At 46.5% G+C, this 19,718-nt stretch overlaps 1 protein-coding gene across 4 annotated transcripts in view; it reads left to right on the forward strand.

Moving 5' to 3' along the window:
- PTCH1 (patched 1) overlaps positions 1-19,718 on the forward strand; it is a 69,068-nt gene that overhangs the window by 38,718 nt on the left and 10,632 nt on the right. For all 4 annotated transcript variants that reach the window (XM_046022284.1, XM_046022288.1, XM_046022285.1 and 1 more), the window contains 8 exons: positions 127-252; positions 6,360-6,478; positions 7,132-7,534; positions 7,945-8,254; positions 12,900-13,042; positions 15,068-15,251; positions 16,680-16,960; positions 18,702-18,839. In XM_046022284.1, coding sequence (XP_045878240.1) covers positions 127-252; positions 6,360-6,478; positions 7,132-7,534; positions 7,945-8,254; positions 12,900-13,042; positions 15,068-15,251; positions 16,680-16,960; positions 18,702-18,839 — 1,704 coding nt within the window. The remainder of the gene's footprint in view (positions 1-126; positions 253-6,359; positions 6,479-7,131; positions 7,535-7,944; positions 8,255-12,899; positions 13,043-15,067; positions 15,252-16,679; positions 16,961-18,701; positions 18,840-19,718) is intronic.

The raw sequence follows: 19,718 nt of genomic DNA on the forward strand, positions 1-19,718 counted from the left end.
CCTGACTTCAGCGTGATAAACTACGTGTTGTCTCCCTGTGTCATGAATTTGAACTGTCGGCCCGACCTGTGGCATGAGGGGACCCCGCGCTGTGCAGCTCTCAGCACTGTGGTTTCTCGTCCTCAGGACAGGACTGGAGAGTGCCTCAAGCGCACGGGAGCCAGCGTGGCCCTCACCTCCATCAGCAATGTCACTGCCTTCTTTATGGCCGCACTGATCCCCATCCCCGCCCTGCGAGCCTTCTCCCTCCAGGTGAGTTTGCAGTGCTGAAACGTGTGGCGAGCTCCGCACGGAGGCCAAGTAGCCCGTCTCCCCTCCCCCTCTAATGTGCTTCTGGTACTGCTGCCAGAATCCAGGTAGCGTGTCCGCATCTGGGGCTCTTCTGGTAGAAGCTTCCTGATGCAACAAGCATGACACTCCCTGTAAAATACATCCTAGGGCTCTTCCACTTCTTTCAGTTCTAGAGCCCAGACGCCTGGGGCCCGGGCAGCCCCAGGACCTGCTGCCTTAGGGAGTGGTCCTTCGCTGTATAGTGAGACTAAAACAACACGAGGGCCCCCTCTGTATAGGGTGCTGAGAAGCCCCCTTGTTCCGGACAGCCAGAAGTCCTCCGGTTTCATCCACAGTGTGGCCAGCTCATGGCCGTCCCTGCTGCCAGTGCCCACTGGGCTTCCCCGCTGGCTGCCTCAGCCCCAAAGCGCCACCCACCCTGTTTCCCTAAAGCAGCCCCAACACAAGGCATTTGTACAGAGCAGATTTTCCTGACCAAGAGGAAGAGGCTGCAGTATAGACCAAGCCAGGTGATCACTTAGAATTGTGCACGGTTGACCCTTGAACAACACGGGGTTTGGGGGTGCTGACATCCCTCCCACACAGTCAGATCTTCATATAACTTTGAGCTCCCCTGAAATTTAACTACTTATAGCAGCTGTTGACCGGAAGCCTTACTGATAACATAGACTCAATTAACACATGGCTAATCCATCTGTTTTCTTACAACAAAATAAGCTAGGGGGAAACGTTATTAAGAAAATCTTAAGGAAGAGAAAAATACATCTCGAGTGCTGCAGTGTGTTTACTGGAAACAGTCAGCCTCGAAGTGGACTCGTGTGGTTCACACCTGTGTTGTTCGAGGGTCCGCTGGACTAGCTCCCACCGTCCAAATGTAGGGCCATCCTCTGCCTGTAGGGGTGTGTCAGTGGGCCCGCACTCGCCACCTCTTCCCTTAGCTCCTCCGCAGTCTCTTCCAGCCCTCTCTTTTGGTCTCCTACTCTCCTCTCAGGCTGCAAAGAAAAGTCAAAATGCCTCTGCCCTCCCTCTGCAGAGCAGTGTGGCTCCTGCATTTTCTGCTCTCTCGTCCCAAACCAGGCCCTTCTACACCTAGAGGCCACCAAGATATTTCTTTGGCGCAGAGAGCCAGCTTATACGAACGGTAAGAATGGAGAGCTCCCTAGGCTGGGGACACAGCTCTGGTCCATTCTGTGCTTGGTCTGGAGTGCTGGCAGGGCTCTGCGGCTGCTCAAAACTCTGAGGAATCCTGACACCAGTCAGCACAGCAGAGGAAGAACGCTACCTGACCGGTTTGGGATGGGGTCCTCCTAAGCCCCAAATGGTTTCGGGTTTTGGTATCGCAAAGATGTTACCGAATTTTTGTGAATTAAATTCACACTTTAAAGTTTCACCTGTTTTCCAAGAGAGGAGCGGTGGCTTTCCCCCCCTTATTCTCTATCAGTATGATGATAATTTATGAAATGGCCAGGTTTTTAAGGGAAAATACCTTCAGTGTCACTTTTTTTTTTTTTTTTTTAAGAAGGAGGGGGAGAGGGAGAGGGAGAGAGAGAGCAGGCTCCACATTCAGCGTGGAGCCCGATTTCACAATCCTGACATCGTCACCTGAGCCAAAAATCAAGAGCTGGGGTCGCTTATCCCACAGAGCCACCCAGGCACCCCTTGGGGTCACTTTTTAAGCTGTTTTTATATCCAGCTTCTTCCTACTGCTTTACTCGTTAATCACCAGAAGGGTGATTTCCTGTGACCAGGAAGAGAAACTGACAAATCATAAGTTTGGTTTCTCTTTACGCTTTTGTCCACACTCTTCGCTCTTCCGTAGTCTTCATATGTGAATTTCGTTTCAGCAATGGCTAATGAAGACCTGAGCAGCTAATGATCCTGCTGTGTCTGGGACACTAGACTTACTTAATACTTAGTGTAAGACAGAACATGAGAAAAGATTTTTGTACCAATTACTGCAACTATCACCTCTGAAAGAAAAATACTAAAAAAAAAAAAAGAAAAGAAAATAATAAAGGGTTTATTATAAATATCTAAAAGTAGAAGTAGCAAGTGAATTAATGGATAAAGTTAAATCTAAACAAGAAAATGAAAATACATCTGGCTGCCTAACTGCTCAGTGATGTGGAAGTGAAAGGTGCCCGCTTAAGTGTTGGGACAATTACCTTTCTAGAATGCCTTTCTGCACGGGCATCTGCATGCCCGTCTGCAGTCTCCCGATCTTACTGCCTTCACCTGCAGCAGACGCCGGTGTTGAGAAATTGTCCCCCTCCTGTAACAGTGAGACCCTCTCCTGCCTCTCTCCTTTTCCGCTCGCCTTTTCCTCGCTGCTCTTTATTTCTGGTCTGCCTCACGCTCCTTCATTTCTTGTGTGTCTCTCTCTCATTTTGTCCTCTCCTCTCTCAGTACACTGATGATTCATCAAGGCATACTGTCCTTTAATGATACCCTATGGTGTGGTGGTCTGAAAAGCTACATGAGTTTCCCTTACGCCTTTTAGAAAATCCAGTACGCTAAAGTTCTCCCAAGGTAAGCAAGCACCTTACGGAGATGAAACGAGTACTGTGAGTTTTGCGTTTCTATTCCAAGCCCCTGGGGTACCACTTTAGAAAACCGAGACCTTCCAGGAGTCCTCATGTATGAATGACTGGCTTCCCATATTACTGGCTCATTCTCTGTCAAAAAAACAAACTAAAAAAAAAAAAAATAAGGAAAAGGAAAGAAAAGAAAATGTAAGAAGAAAAGAGAGTGAATGTGCTATGATTTTTGCTATAGCCATCAGAAATTTACACTGGTTTCCTTTTAAATATACTGACATTCAAAGTTGATTGTGATGTAGCTTCTCTTTCTCTTAGTGAATTGGGTTAAGTTGTGCCTCCAGGTATCCATTTGTGTTTGTGCTTTCAGGATACTATAGATTAAGCCTCAAAAGAAAGAGATTACAGTGGTTCTGTCCAGTAATAAATCCATATTAATTTAGGATGTGTCTTTTTGGAACTTTTGCAATTGTCTAACTTTACCAAAATAAATAGAATTATTTTTTCACAAAGAAACTGTCTTAGACTTCCTTACCAATCTCCATCCATCTGTCCAAATGCCACCTCTATACCAGAAAGCAATGGCACCGTCGAATTCTTTGGGTACCAGTGCCCTGCACTGGGGCTTTGCTGGTACCTGAATGGGATTTGTTCTTCAATGGAAACTCCCAGAACAGAACGCTGTATTGTTCCACACAGTGAGGAGTTCTAGATGAGGGCCCTCTGGGCAGGGTCAGTTCGTCTCTGCTCTGCAGGGGTCTCAGCAGGGCGCTGGTGGGTGTTCTGCCACAGGTCAGGGCAACACAGGGCGTGGGGACATTTCCTTCAAGCACAGTAATTAGAATTGATTGACAGTGCAAATCATCCCCATCATCTTCTCATCTTTTCTTACAATGTCTTAGACTGCCCTTTGCACCAGCAGTGACACTTCTCCCTTGCTGAGAAGTCCTTGCCGCTTGCTGTCGTTACCGTTTGGGTGCACTTGACTGGGACGTGAAAGTTGTGCTGTTTTCCCGTCCGGATATGTCCTCCCTACGTATGCAACATGCCACTTGACAGCGAGTGTAGACAGGACGCTACTCTTAAGAGTTTGGGGGTTCTTCATGTCCTCCACAGAGTCCTCCGGGGGATAAAGCTGGTAGCACATGTGTCCCCAGCCACCGTGGAAGCCTCAGTGTTGTTCCTGCCAGAGCACCTGGGCTGCTTGGATTCTGCAGCCTCAGGAACTTTTGTCCAGAGTGAGATGCCCGGGAGTGTTCTGTCGCATTCCACCCCCAAATTCTAAACATGCTTATCATAGAAAGAAAAGCTGAAAGGATTCCACCTCCAGGACTGAGTTTTCCTGAAAAATCTCCTTGAGAATCAGACCCATCCCTGCCAGCTTCCCTGTGCCCCAGCCTAGCCTGTGTCCATCCCCTCAGGAGGTGACCAGGTGACAAGAAGTCCCAGGTCTCAGTCAGGCTGAGGGCTTCGACACCGAGCCTGTGTCTAAATTTGATTTACTCAGTGACTGCAGACCGGTGACCTTCCTCTGCACTGCGGAGTCTCTGTTAGGTTCTAGTGTCAACAGCAGTGATAATGGTGGCCCTGGTTGCCGTGGGGATTGAGTGAATTGTGTATTAACTACCTGGTCTCCCATGACTCCCCCTTTGTCCTTTCTCTGCCCACAACAGAATTCTGGGTCTCCCTCTTAGACACAGCTTGTGGAATTACTCCACGGGGCACATCCTCCTTCCTGGGCCCCACCAGACCTGTTTTGTCTTCTGTACCTCCCTGAGAATCTCCCTTGACCACCCACCACCCTCTGCCCCCTGCCCCCACATACCCCTATGCATACCCCTATCTGGGAACTCCTCCCTCTCTGAGCTGCTCTGGAACCCTTTGCAAGCATTTATTACTATATATTTTTTTAAGATTTTATTTATTTGACAGGGAGAGAGACACAGCCAGAGAGGAAACACAAGCAGAGGGAGTGGGAGAGGGAGAAGCAGGATCCCCTTTGACCAGGGAGCCCAATGCCGGGTTCGATCCCAGGACCTTGGGATCATGACCCAAGCCAAAGGCAGATGCTTAATGACTGAGCCAAACAGGCACTCCTATTACTATTACTACTTTCCTTAGCCTGGATTGTAGTTTTTGGTAGGTCAGTCCTTTTCTTATTTCTCTCTGTGTCTCCAATACCCAGCACCATGTCCTCGCTTTCCTTTCTAAAGTGTTTGCCTCTAAGATGAATCCTCTAGTCAAAATAGTGATTTTCGTATTAAGTCAATCCGGCAGGACTTTAAAGACCATTTATTAGAGCGGTTAAGTTCGCAGGTTTCATATATTTCAAGTTGCTGAGGAATTTCAAAGCAGGCTAAGAAGAGAGGAGTTAGGTAATTTTTAGAATGAGACTCTTGATGATTTTTTGGTTTTGTAGACTTGACAGGGAATTAATATTGAAAGGTACCTTTCCAGACCTCATCCTTGATCTTTCACCTTGAGCATAAATTCACAATTATTATCAGAAGCCCTTTGCAAAGTTCTCTTCTGATTCTGTTGGGTATCTCCTATGAGCAGGTTTTCTTTTCTCCCCCAGAGACATTTACCCAGTTGGAGGACGTTTTAGAACTGAGTAGTTCTTTGGAAAACTTCCTGAGACTTTTTAATTTAAAAAAAAATTTCTGATTTCTTGGTTACTTAGCATTCCAGTTGGATTGTGTGTGTGTGTGTGTGTGTGTGTGTGTGTGTGTCCCGCTTCTTTCCATTCCTGTCTGAATGGGAGAGCCCTTTCAACTGTCCTCTGTTGACTTTCCCCTATTAACAGCCCAATTGTGTAATTTTTACTAGGTCAGCAGGAGATTTGCCAAAGCACTACAGAATCTAGCCCTGTGTTTATTCTAGGTTATGGAGTGACTTTTGAATCTGTACTTATTTATTCTGCATACTATAATCACACACAGGAATTTCTTTCTGCCTCACTCTCTTTGACCTTTCATGTTACTGTGCTCGCACACCCCACAGGCTACTCCTGAGGCTATTTGGAATGTGCCTATTAAAAACCTCAGGGGACGTGTTTGAAATTTTATTTCATGTTTTAAAGGTGACATTTTAATATACCCAATCCACTTGACGTATAAATACTCTAAGTATAAAATCAGAGTTGCGTGAAACTCTTAAAAATATTCTGAAAGGAGAATGTTTGTTTTCAATTAAAACATATCAAGTATATTCCATATTCTGCATTTGTAGATTTGGTTTGGTTAGGTTGTGAGCAAGACTCACTTTGTTCCTGTGTTTGTACATCATGGGTTCATGAAATTCTAAGAGATGGAAAGGATCAGAATGACGGGGCCTGTACCTGTCAAATGGACTCTTAATGATGGAAGAGAAGCAAAATGATGAGAAACTCCAACATCTATTTCAAGTTTAAACACTTCAGTAGAGAATTGAAAGGATGTTGTTGAAAACTTCTTTTATTTTTAGAGCAGTCTTCTGACTGGGAGGAGACATACTGGTGACCTCTACTTTTTCTTTTCCCCCTGCTTCCAGGCGGCTGTAGTAGTGGTATTCAATTTTGCTATGGTTCTGCTAATTTTTCCTGCGATTCTCAGCATGGATTTATATCGACGTGAGGACAGGAGATTGGATATTTTCTGCTGTTTTACAAGGTACAACTTCATGAGCTGCTGTGGCCTTTATTTGTTGGGTACAGAGTGGTAGGGTTAGAGAACTCTTTCATCTGTCAACTTGGAAGAAAGTGTAGTTTACTGGGCTTGTACCGATGTGATGGAGGCAGAGGAGATGATGGACAGAGGATGCTCTGTTGGGGATATCGCGTCACTGGGGCTCTCCCCTCCCTGACTAAAGACTCACAGCTCTGGGGTTATGATCCACAAGCTCGCTATTTCTATTCTGGATCACTTTGGCTGATTATTGGGAGTGTGTCGTTATCTCTATTGATTCAGGCAGAACAAAGGCTTGAAAACCAGCCATCCAGAAAAAAATACAGCCTTTGGGGTGTTGTGGGGTTTTGAGGGGAGGGGTTGTGTGTTTTTTAGGAATTGCACTTTGAAAGGGGCTCTTCAGTGTGCAACTTGGTTTTGCCAGTCACATTCAGAATTGGCCATCCATTTGGCCTCCTTTGACTTACTAGCATCTATGTCCAGATGGTTAAATCAGGTGGTGTTTGCAGAGCTCAGCAGTATGATATGTTTCTTCTAAATTAGAACTATGTAAAATGGATACTGTCAGTCGTTGGCAAAAATGAAAGCACTGTATCCCTGTTTCAGTTGTACCATTGCAACATATTTTCCCCTCTTAGCCCCTGCGTGAGCAGAGTGATTCAGGTTGAACCTCAGGCCTACACGGAGACTCACGATAACACCCGCTACAGCCCCCCGCCCCCCTACAGCAGCCACAGCTTCACCCATGAAACCCAGATCACCATGCAGTCCACAGTGCAGCTCCGCACAGAGTACGACCCCCACACTCACGTGTACTATACCACTGCCGAGCCACGCTCCGAGATCTCCGTGCAGCCCGTCACCATGACCCAGGATACCCTCAGCTGCCAGAGCCCCGAGAGCACCAGCTCCACAAGGGACCTTCTCTCCCAGTTCTCCGACTCCAGCCTCCACTGCCTTGAGCCCCCCTGCACCAAGTGGACACTTTCATCTTTTGCCGAGAAACATTATGCTCCTTTCCTCTTGAAACCAAAAGCCAAGGTAATCTACCAAAACAGGAGATTCTTCCTGTCTTCAAGAAATAACAAAACAGTCTCCTTTAGAATTCATCAGGTTGCTTCTTTGGGTATGATGTATTCAGGCCTCCTAAAAAGTCAGTCCCTTTAGCATGCGGGGCCATTTTAATGAGCTCATCTTCTACAGGAGTGAATCTCTATGTAGCAAATGCTTCTGTGAATTTAGATCAACAATTGTAAACATTTTATTTTTCATGAGCTTGTTTTAAAATGTGATTACTATAATTACTTTTCTCTCTGGAGAATGACCCCTACATGCTTCATCAGGGCCGTTGTGGGGGTAAAAGTGAGGTCTGAACCAAACAGCTTCCTTTTGTCAAGGGACAGTTGGTCCCGTCCTCTGGGTCTGATCTTGTGCCTCTTACTGTGTTACAGGTCGTGGTGATCTTCCTTTTCCTGGGCTTGCTGGGGGTCAGCCTTTATGGGACCACCCGAGTGCGCGATGGGCTGGACCTTACAGACATTGTGCCTCGGGAAACCAGAGAATATGACTTTATTGCTGCACAATTCAAATACTTTTCTTTCTACAACATGTATATAGTCACCCAGAAAGCAGACTACCCGAATATCCAGCACTTACTTTACGACCTTCACAAGAGTTTCAGCAATGTGAAGTATGTCATGTTGGAAGAAAATAAACAGCTTCCCAAAATGTGGCTGCATTACTTCAGAGACTGGCTTCAAGGTGAGGTGCTGCTAGAGGCTGTGCGCCGTTTGTAAACGTTCACCGTTCGGTCTTTGGTATGTTCAGCTTCCACAAGTTCCCTTTGTTCACTATTAAAACGTTAGATTATAACGTAACACGGACATGTTTCATTGACTTCTAAGTGTTGCTTAAAATTCTTATATAGACTGTTTCTGGGACAGCCTCCCAAATCTGGCTTTTACCTATAAAATGATACAAACAATTCAGATGGGGGACTCAGGAACTTCTGTTAAGAATTTATGGGTGCACATTAGGAAATGGGAAAGTCTGTTATAAAATGGGGAGTTGGATGCTTCTAGTGCTCTTTTTTTGGATGGTGGTTAGTTTGATGATCAAGTGAAATCAGAGCATCAGTGGAATTTTTAGATTGACTATTGCCAAATTATGACTTTACTTAACTGGTAAATTTTGCATCTTTTGTGAATATAATGTAACATTCCATATTTTGACCATCTTTTGACTTGGCATATGAAATAAACTTATCAGTGCTTAATCACATCTCACAGTATTTCATAATCAAATTCTGCTTTAAAATGCCTTTCTTAACTTGTTACCTTGTCCTTAGAAACGTTTCTAGGAAATAGTAGTCAACTGGAGGAAAAAAAAAAAAGGCTTAAATTTGTTCCTAACTGCTGACTGAATATGAATGTATTCAGTGATTCCAAGAACATCTGTTCATTTATTCCATGTTGACACATGCAAAGTGAAGTGGGGAATCAAGATAATTATCCACACAATTCAGGCAAAAATGCTTTTAGTGAAATACCTAAATAATTATGGCCCCCAACATTTTTTGGCTTAAGTTATCCAAATGATTGTCTTAATTTCCCACTTAATTAGGCTTGTTTAAACACAGATTCGAGTGCCTTTTTTGGTCTTAAGTCAATACACTTGTAGGTAAAGATTAAGCAGCCAATTTCCCTGGGAGTTTGCATGAAATGGTAAACAACTTGAGTCTGACTGAAAATTCTTCAATACGGTTGCTGGCCTTGAGTTCTGTTGCTAGAATTTTGTTCATACACGTATACCAGATTTGACCTCTTCTTTTGAGGAAGGCAGAGAACTACGTGACGTTAATGTTGTTTTTTTAACATGCTCCCAAGATTAATGTGAATTTCTTCCAAGTCTTATTTTTTTACAGTAATTTGGGAGGCTGTGTCTTTCAGATAATGAGTCCAAAAAGGACTGGACAGTTGAGAGATTCTCTGCTTTTCATTTTTCCCCCATTGGCCAAAGACATGCAAATAGCTTGCCACAAATGACAAAGAGATCGGCAGCAGGGCCCGTATCTGAGCAAAGGAGGGTTATTGTAGAATTGATTTCAGTGTCTTCAGCCATTCCTTTGGACGCTCAATATGGCATGTTAGGCGGAGCTTGGGAAGAGGGCAGAGGGTATTGTCTTCAGGCAGTGGCGAGGGCTAACCTTTTTATAGCGTATTGTAAATTATCCCTATGCTTTCATCCCTTTAAAGACCTAAAGGAGTTGGACTTGAAAACCGCACTTTTTTAAAGGTGCAGTTGAATCATGTTTTGATTGCTAAGTGAACAGCACCCACGTGGACCAAGTAAGACCCATTCGTGCTCCTAAGTCAGGGCCCCAGCCAGCCCTAGAACTCTGAGTATGACTCTTACGAGGTGCACCAGAGAGCACTGGACACAGAATGGCCAGAAAACAGGACCGTTGGGCTACCTAGACAGTTTTAAGGCCTGTCAAGGGGTTGATTGGGTCTTTGAACACTTCCTGCAAGGAATCAGCTGTCCTTGAATTGTTCAAAAACATTTTGTGTGGCTGTTAAGTGTTGGGACCCCTCATTGGTTTTTGGTGGAATTATCACTAAAAACCATATCATGCTATAGGTCTTTATCAACATCCCACTAGTTTGGGGGTCGGGGGTGGTGGTTAACTCATAAAACTACATAGTGGCAATACCCCAGGTCATCTTGAAACACACATGCCAGTAAGGCGAAATTGCAGATAAAAACCACACCATATCATGAGCCAGTGGTGTTTGTGTTTCACACTGAACTGTCCAGATAAAATTTAAATAAATGTTTCCTTCTTAGGGTCCCCTATCAAAGAGAAATTGACAATTGGAATAAGTAGCTGAGAACTTTTCCCTAGAAAAGAACATTTAACAAAAAATTTACAATGAGAAAAGTTCTAGCTAAAACGTTCACGTTTTGCTGTAAAGTAGATAAAATGTCACAAATCTCTTCTACAGTGTACATGTGTTAGAGCATAAAATGTTGGCCAACGGGCAGCTTGGCCAACGGGCAGCGGAGGCAAATCCGTGTCCCTTGTTTTGTGTATAGAATCCTATGTTGTATGTGTACTCTTAGACCGGTTCATTGTTCCTTGAGCTTTTTGGTAATTAGTCAGAACATAAAATAATCTGATGAGAAGGACTTCACTCTTCCATAAGGTCAATGACTATTTCTCGTTCGTGTTTGTATTCCAAGTACGGCAAATGGTGTGGGAGCCTGGCGGCGCCAGTGATAAGTTGAGCTGAGCCGCCCACAGGGTTGACCTCCTCAGATCCGATCTTTCTTCCTTTGGCTCGCCCTAGGGTGTCCCCCCATTCTTAGTGCATACATATCTTAAAGCTACACTCACATTTTTGGAACCCTGTTTGCCACTAGACATCATCGGTGTGCACGGTAACTCGGCTGACCGTATTCACGTCTTCAGCAGAGAACTTTCTGGGCGCCTCTGTGCGCTCAGATAATTTAGAGCAACCATGGTTCATTCCTGCCCTGGAGCCCTGCTGGGTGGCCTTGGTCACGTTGCTTTCTGTGCCTCAGTTTCCTCATCTGTAAAGTGGGAACCGTGAGGCTAACAGGGCTCTCATGAGGTAGTTGTAAGAAGGGCGATGAGTGTAAAATGCTGGGACGGCCCCATGCTTGCTGAGCACAAGTGGCTTCTTAGGATTGACAGGTCAAGAGGGAAAGGGTTAAAGTCCCACACAGGCCATGAAGTGATGAAAATTCTATTAAGGTGGGGAAAACAGACCAGGTCTCTTTTGCAGGAGGGAAGAGGGGTTGTTTTTCCTCCCCTGTTTATTTTTTTTCAAAAACAAAAAAAAAGGTTTTAGGTAATAAAATCACATCTGCTCTGTACAGCTTGTTGTGTACATGCCTTGCTGTGAAAAACAGTCTGTGTGAGCGTCGGGAGCACGGCCTGTGCCGGTGGTCCCTCCCACCCACTGCTCCTCCACACTTGCCCCAAACACAGCCTTCTTTCAGCACGGAGCCTCCGGGCCTCATCCCCACATTGTTCGTGTAAAACAATGCCCACAGCAATGTGGGCAGGAAGGTTTAAAGAGAGAGACAGGGTCCTGTGCTCCCTCTCCCCCTGCTTCAAACCCCCAGAGCTTAATTATTGTAAGCACTGAGGGGACCAGTATTGGGGCGGGGTGTCTTTGAAGTCACTCAAGGCATGTCATGAAATGAACTCTTTTCCCTTCTTCCTGGCCATGTCTAACCTGTGCAAATGTAGCTTGTTGCAAAAGATGTGGTTTCCTGAGCTGCTGGGGCTTGGGAGTTCTACTTGGGAGGGAATTGGGGAGGGCGGGGAGCAGGGCCGCGGAAAGGAGGTGGGGGAGTCGGGGGAGAGTGTGTGCACACTGGATCACTCAGCCCCTAAGGCCGGGTCACCAGGGCCCTGTTTTCTCTTCCAGCACGCTTATCTCTTTACAGCTGTAGCCAAACCATCAGGTCTGTAATGATGGTTTTGATTACAGAGGCCAAGCGCAGCTGTGTGTGGTGGGCTGGTGGGCTCGCCCATCCCCCACATCCAGAAAGCCCTTTCCTTCCCCTCCCTGTGCTTGCGGTTTGTCATCTGTTCTCACAGAGCCCCCTTGTATTGGCCTGTGGCTTCCTGTTCTCAATCTGATCCAAATTTACCCCGTGAGGCATTTCCCTGCACACACAGGCGCTCACGAGATCCCTCCCCTCGCCCTCCTGTACACCCCCACCCCAGGAAGGGTGGCAAAGAGGAACAGTGGAGAGTGAATAGGTGTTGGCTGTGATCTTTACACAACCTGGCAGCCGATCCCACAGCTTGTATTAGCTCCACAAGTCGAACAGATGGAACAAATTGACAGAATCGTGTTCACTCACCCTGGGCTGGAGAAGCAGCTGAGTTGCTGTTTGAAGTCGGGAGTTCGAAGGCGCGTTTCCCCCTCTGAGTGGGATTTCTGGTTGTACTGAAGAACCCACAGCTTTAGCACCTGACGGTGGTGTGAACTGCCTGATGAGCCTGTCCATCTTCCTCCTCACCCAGCCCGCCCACTCCCCCAATCTCTCTCCCTTCCTTTCTTTCGGAATAGCCTTGGGGAGAGAAGAGGGTGTTTTCTTTTCTGTGTAAAGGTAAAACATGTATATTTGTTTCCTAGAAGCAAGTATTCCCTTCTTCCACCTTTGAAGCAGTGATTATTAGCAGCCTGAAGTTCATTCATGAAAAATCTAAGGGTGTCACTTGACCTTGAACTAGAAAACAGGTAGCACACAGAGTGTTTAAGGTTGATACCGGCTCCTTGTCCTCAGCCCACCCAGTTATGGCCTGGATCATAATGGTGAAAAATCTTAATACATTTAATACATTGTATACATTTGCCTTTTCTAGGACTTCAGGATGCATTTGACAGTGACTGGGAAACTGGGAAAATCATGCCAAACAATTACAAAAATGGATCAGATGATGGGGTCCTTGCCTACAAACTCCTGGTGCAGACTGGCAGCCGTGATAAACCCATCGACATCAGCCAGGTACTCTCCCCGCTCTCTACACCCTGGAAGCTCCCATGGCGTTGTTGAGCAGAGAACACCTGCCCGCCCAGCCTGTGCCCTCTGGAGACCCGAGGCACCAGGGGCTGGGAGAATATTGAGTTGGCTCTGATTCACTTCGTCCCATCAGCTGACTAAGTGCCTCAGTCTGCTCCTCCGTCAAGTGGGGACATGTGGATCACCACATGGGACCTTTGTTCCCCCCAAGAACCCTTGGGGCAGAGCAGGCTTTCTCAGATACTGGAAATGCTGGGTTGTACTGTTCTCTTTTGAATTCTAGTACTCATTACCATGTTGGTGTTGACTCTGTTCAAACTTGGAAGGATGGTAATGGTCATTTGAATGAGCAAAATTTAGGGTGGATGCATGAGCTAGGAGATCAGAGAGGTTACTAAAAGGATGGGAGGTTTGGTTGCCTTCGATTCTTTGGGGTCACCCTGGCCCAGCAGGTGGAGAAGGAAGACAGACAGACGGCTCTGTTACGAGTGGGGCAAACAGAAATGCCAGTCCTTGGAACCTGAGTGCCCTTGCCATTCTGCTCACCCCCCTGGGTAATAAGAGCTGTTTCTTTCCCGTAATCATAATCTCCGACTGCACTTGCATCTTCGCGGTGATGCTCAGATTCCAGCGTATCCCTTTTGATTCCTCAGGCATGTTGAGGAGCATGTTTGGACCCTTCAGAGTCCAACACTACTACCGGCTCTCGTAGCTTACTTGCTTCCCCCTCAGGCAGAAAACCGTCATGCTAATGATCTTCCCAGCAGCTCTGTTTATTGTCTCCCCTTTTTTGTTGGCATTAAAGGTGACAGATTTACAAAGTACATTGTTCAGAGTTATTATGGAGTGTGAACTTGGTGCTTTATGGCCCCGTGCAGCAGGCTGTCAGGTTTGACAAGGATGTGGGCAGAGGAGCCTGTGGGAGAGATAGCACGGGGATGCACGGTGACTGGGCCAGGCCTCGGGGACCAGGGACACCGTGGAACAAATGGGATTGGGCCCGGCCCCCGGATATCACTTCCTGCGCCTGGGAGGGAGAAAAGCATGCTGCATGCACGGAGGCCACGAGCTGTGCTCTGTAATTCCAGAGACGGCTTGAAGACATGCAGTTGTTCCATATCCTGGGGATTAATTGAATCCAGACCCCTGAAATTTCGTTTTGTCACTCGACTCTTTCTTCCTTTACTCTTTCTCTATTAACTGCTGTCACTGGTGTTTCTCATTTTGTTGAGAAGGCCAAAAGCACTGGAGTCGGGCCTGAATCTAAAGTAAACAGGAAAAATATATTTCTGTGGATGAGCGTGCGTGGATGTGTGTGTGTGTGTGTGTCTCTCACAGTGTTTGCACCTAAGCAGAGCCCCCAAGACCTACTTTAGATAGAGGGAGCGTAGTATTCCGTGGCCTGGGATGGGCTGTGTGGAGTGGGACCACCTCTCTCCGAAATCGGGGTACCCAGAGGACTGTGACTGTGCACCAGTCCCTTCCACTCTCTGGCGATGGGCATTTTGTGAATACACAGGTCATAGGAGGCTAGTGTTAGCAAAATTTATACAGATGTTGTTTTATTTTTATAGCTCTCCTCCATTTACTGGGTGGCATTTCCTTCAGTGTTAACAGCAGAGGTTAACTGCACACAGACGTGTATGGGGATTCTTGCCAGGTTTTTTTCACCCCCTTCCCCTCCTATAAATATGTTTCTCCAGATTGTTCATTCTCTGCCTTGGCTGCAGACAGTCTTTTAGCATTCAGATTTAATTGGTTCAGTCAATCCCTGGACCATCTGCGGAACTGTGTGTGCATTACAAACACACCGATTATGGCATCCTCTGATAAGTGCATTTTGAAAGAAACCATAGGTGTTCTGACGGGAATTTCTTGTATGTTCAAAGAGGGGGCATCCTCGGCTGTGCTGCAGATGCTGGTGTAGGGTTCTGCTTTTCCTTCCACTTCCAGACAGGAGTGTGTTTCCCTGGCCCCATTCTGAAGGACCCTCTTCTTCCCATTTTGCAGTTGACCAAACGGCGCCTGGTGGACGCGGACGGCATCATCAACCCCAGTGCGTTCTACATCTACCTGACCGCTTGGGTCAGCAACGACCCTGTGGCGTACGCTGCCTCCCAGGCCAACATCCGGCCTCACCGTCCCGAGTGGGTGCACGACAAAGCTGACTACATGCCTGAAACCAGACTCAGAAGTAAGTAGCCCTCCATGGGGGCCCGCCACGTGGGGCCTCTCCCTGTTCTTCCCAGCTCAGCCGTGGCCCTCATCTGCTGATGCTACCCAGGGTTCAAAAGTGTAAACAGAACAATATATTTCTTTGAGTTGAAAACTCTGGGAGACAGATGAGGATGTGTAATGGAATACAACCCGTGCTCTATCACGTTGGGAAATGAGAGTCCCTAATCTCCGCTTGTAGCTTTCACCCTAGGACGCCCACCAGGCAGCTCTCTTTCATGCCAGCTGTTCCATGTGAAAGCTGGGGACGCCTCCAGGTCGAGTGTTATTTTACTATTGCAGAGTTTTATCGCTGGGGATTATATGTTTATCTTAGCTTTGTCAACTCTGGTGTTGAAGGAATTTCTGGCAAGTTGGGTCATTCCTATAAGCCACCAAGCACCTGTACTCTGTCAAAGCTGTTTAAACCCGAGCAGAATAGCCTGTATACAGCAGCGTCCTCTTCCTTTCCCCTCTCAGCCCTGACTTTGAAAGGTGGTCCAGTATGGATTTAATTTGCATTGATGTTAGGGATATTAGTAGCTTCCACCTTGGAGAGGAGGCCGAGGGAGGACGTGACAAAGAAGACGGGTCCCTTTGCAAATGTGGCCGGAGAGGAAGTGGGTTGTGCTTCTCTGTATCTAAAACCCCAGAGCCTTGTGGCAAGCAGCCAAGGCTTGTCTTAATGAAAATTTATAGTTGAGATTATAATAGGGCAAATCATGTTTAGCAAGTCAACTGAATGACCCCAAAGGGTCTGGAACACACAACGGCAGTAACTAAATGCTTGTTGTGTAAGGATTTCTTCCCCTGCTGCTGAAGACTTAGCATTGCATTAAAAAAGAAGCATGGAAGGTTTAAGTGTGTTAGATCACTAAAAGGATAAGAAAGTTAAGCGTTTTTCGCAGGAAAGCATGACTTTCGAGTTATTTTGTTCTGGTAAATGATTGAGTAAAACAGTTTGAACTTAGTATTTTCCCTTGTGTCAGTCAAACAAAAAATGCTCCTGCTGTTGAATTCTTGTTTAGACCCATCACAAAAGTGACTGCTTCTAGAAGATTAAAATCAAAGTTTAAATAAATGCACAGGCCCCAGGTTCCTCCCCTCCCCCACCAGAAAGAAAATCAAATGTTGATCATTGCTTAAAACTCTTTTAAACCAGAGATTAAGATTGTAAAGACCCGAAGGCCGTCCCGGTACGGTTTGTGCTTCATGTTAAAAGAAGCACAGTCAGGGGACTTGGTGGCAGAGTCCCTTCTCTGATCATCCCAGAGCAACGGGATGTGGGTCTGGGAGGGCCGGCCCTGGGGCGTGTGGTGGCTCCCCGGTACCCAGGTCACACCCCTTCGCCTCTGCCCCATTGCCCGAGCCTTGAGCTGTGGCCTCTTCCCGCTGTCTCCCTGTCCAGTCCCGGCAGCAGAGCCCATCGAATATGCTCAGTTCCCTTTCTACCTCAACGGCTTGCGGGACACCTCAGACTTCGTGGAAGCCATTGAAAAGGTCAGAACCATCTGCAACAACTACACGAGCCTGGGGCTCTCCAGCTACCCCAACGGCTACCCCTTCCTCTTCTGGGAGCAGTACATCGGCCTCCGCCACTGGCTCCTGCTGTCCATCAGCGTGGTGCTGGCCTGCACGTTCCTGGTGTGTGCTGTCTTCCTCCTGAACCCCTGGACGGCCGGGATCATTGTGAGTTCATTTGCAGGGTTTTTGTGGAAGTCAGATTCCTTTCGGCCTAGCTCTTGCTGCAGCCGGGAAGCTGTGTTTATGTCTGGGCCTCTGGAGGAGGGTATAGATTGCATCACCCTTGCTATATTTATACTGTGGGAGGTGGCGAGGTTCATGGCCAGGTAGAGCCGTTAATGGCCTTCATCTTGTGTCCCTTGTCCTACAGCTTTCAACTGTCTGTGTAAAGACAGGGAAGTTTTAAAACACGTTCTCTATAACCGCTCTGAGCATTTATTAAACACAAACACTCTGAGCATTTATTAAATACAAATATAACTTTTTTTTTTTTTTTTTTTTTTACTTAAAGGGTCCTTTTGTGACTACATCCCAGACCTAACATAGAGAAGATTCTTCTAGAAAAGGGGTGGGGGAGGTAATTAGAGAAGTTAGGATAGTGGTCTATGGGTAAAATAGTTTTTGAGATGGTTTTGTGTGTTTTAAAGCTTGAAGGACGTTGACGAACCAGTATTACTAGCCGAGTTTTTGGCATCCTTTTTCCAAGTATAGTACTCCCAGATCTGAAGTAAGTTTCATGTGGAGTCTAATAAAATCATGGCAGTGTTTAAATTCCACGAACTGTGGTATAGCCTTCAAAATACTACAATTATAAAAACAGAGACCCGGTCTCATTTCTGCACCATATGTCTGTGCAGCAGGTATGTTAAAAGGTAAATGTTTAGTCTGTAGGGGTTTTCATGGTACTTAAGTCACTGATGTCATCTATCTTTCATTAGCTTCTTCAAAGAAAGCAAAGGGAACTGTTTCTGGACTCGTCCTTCCCTGACACCGCTGTCCACTGCCCCATCCCCGATCCGGAAAGCTCATTCACTCCTTCTTTTCCATCTGTGGGAAGTTTACTGTTTCATTTGTGTTTTCTCCCCTTTGGCCCAAGAAACTCCATAGGCTACCTTGTAGATTTTCTTTCCATCTCTGTGCAAATGTTTACAAGGCTGACGGAAGGCAAACAGGAGCTTTTCCTTGGGTTGAGCTGTCTGCTCTGTCCACCCGTCTTGCTCCTCACTTCTTCAAAGTGAAGGCGCCTGTAACCTGACCCGTGTCAGCTGACCAGAAGTCCCCTTTCTCCCTCCGCATCCTCTCTTAACCCGTCCACTCTCCGAACAAAAGCAGAGCTGCCTTTACGTCAAAGAAAGAACTTTTATTCACCCGTCCTATCTGCTTTCTTTAGGATGGAGGCAGGGCAACCAAAACCTCTGCAAGTTTCAATTCTGTTGTAAATCCAAAGACAGTTTCTGATGATTAATATCAAAACAGAAGGAAATACCTTGGTTTAAAGTATATTAAATTTGTACCTAGTGACCAGTCCATGTTTGTGTAATTCTTAGATGACTCAAATGGATTAGTTGTGAATTTTTTTTTTATTGTACTTTTTGCTTTCCAGAACAGATATATTGGAAAAACAGCTTGCGGTAGTAATACTAAGCTTTGCCTTTCTGTACTCCTTAAACAGGCTGCTGGCCCAAAGCAGCTATCCCCAAATTGTCCCGAAGTCTCCCTTCTCAGCAGCAACATGGTGAATTAGAAAGTAAAGACAGGTGCCCAGAGTGAAAGAGAGTCAGCGTGTTCATTATATTTGGGTCCCAGGTGTTTTCTCTACTCTTGTTCTGGAGGGACCCCCCCCTCCCCTGCTGTCAGCACTTGGAGTGTCTGTGCCCATCCACTCATCCCCTGCATCTTCCTAAAGGTGACAGTCCTGGCTCTGATGACGGTCGAGCTCTTTGGCATGATGGGCCTCATTGGAATCAAGCTGAGCGCCGTACCCGTGGTCATCCTGATCGCTTCCGTCGGCATTGGAGTGGAGTTCACCGTTCACGTTGCTCTGGTATGGGAGAGCTCTTCATCGATAACTTGATGGAAAGGCAACATCTGTTCCCTTAGCTTTGGTAGTCTCCAGGTCAGGGACCTTTTTGTTTTTCTCCAACACCAAGGAACACACGTACTACTACTACAGGCCTTCCCTCTTGGGGTCAGCAGGGGACCAGGAAGGATGGTGCTTATTTGGTGACCTTAGTGTCATGACAGGTCTCTAAGTTGTCAACCTTGTTCCTAAGTTAGATGGTGTGAACATGCATGAGCATACAAATGTGCACGCAGTTTGTAAAAGCACAGTTCTACAGCAGAGATCAAGTGAGACCACACACACAGGTATGGTGGGGCCCGCCAGCAGCCAAAGACAGAGCCCGGAGCCAGTGGGGCAGAGGAACTGGATCTTCCTGCTAAGCCCACCCAGCTCCTTCAACCTCCCTGCCTCCAAATTCATGAGAGAAGAAAAAGAGGACCACGGTTGCTCTCAACAGAATGTTCCGCCCTCTTCTCTATGTCCAGTCCTGTGCACGGTTTGTTGGAGGAAGTTAAACATCAGGAGGAGTCTTTAAACCCAGAGACAAGCCCATCATGTACATTTATCAGGAATTTATTCCAAAACCTCCTAGCAGTATGTGACTTACGTTCTGTCCACACTCGTGCTTATAGCCTCAGTCTTTAGGATTATTGTTGGGCACTCAATAAACATTTACTGACTGAAGAAATACTGATGTTTGGAATGCCCTAGGTAGGAAGCCTAGCACTGAGCCTGGGCCAAATTACTTTTAGCCTTGCCTTTTTAGTTACTAGCGTTGATTTTGCTGGGGCTTACTTAGCACACGGCGTATGCATGTCTGCACATGCGTGGATTTACACATAGGTTCTGTCTTGTGCCTTT

Source organism: Meles meles, chromosome 11, assembly GCF_922984935.1.
Source record: "Meles meles chromosome 11, mMelMel3.1 paternal haplotype, whole genome shotgun sequence".
In the NCBI taxonomy this organism is placed as follows: domain Eukaryota; kingdom Metazoa; phylum Chordata; class Mammalia; order Carnivora; family Mustelidae; genus Meles; species Meles meles.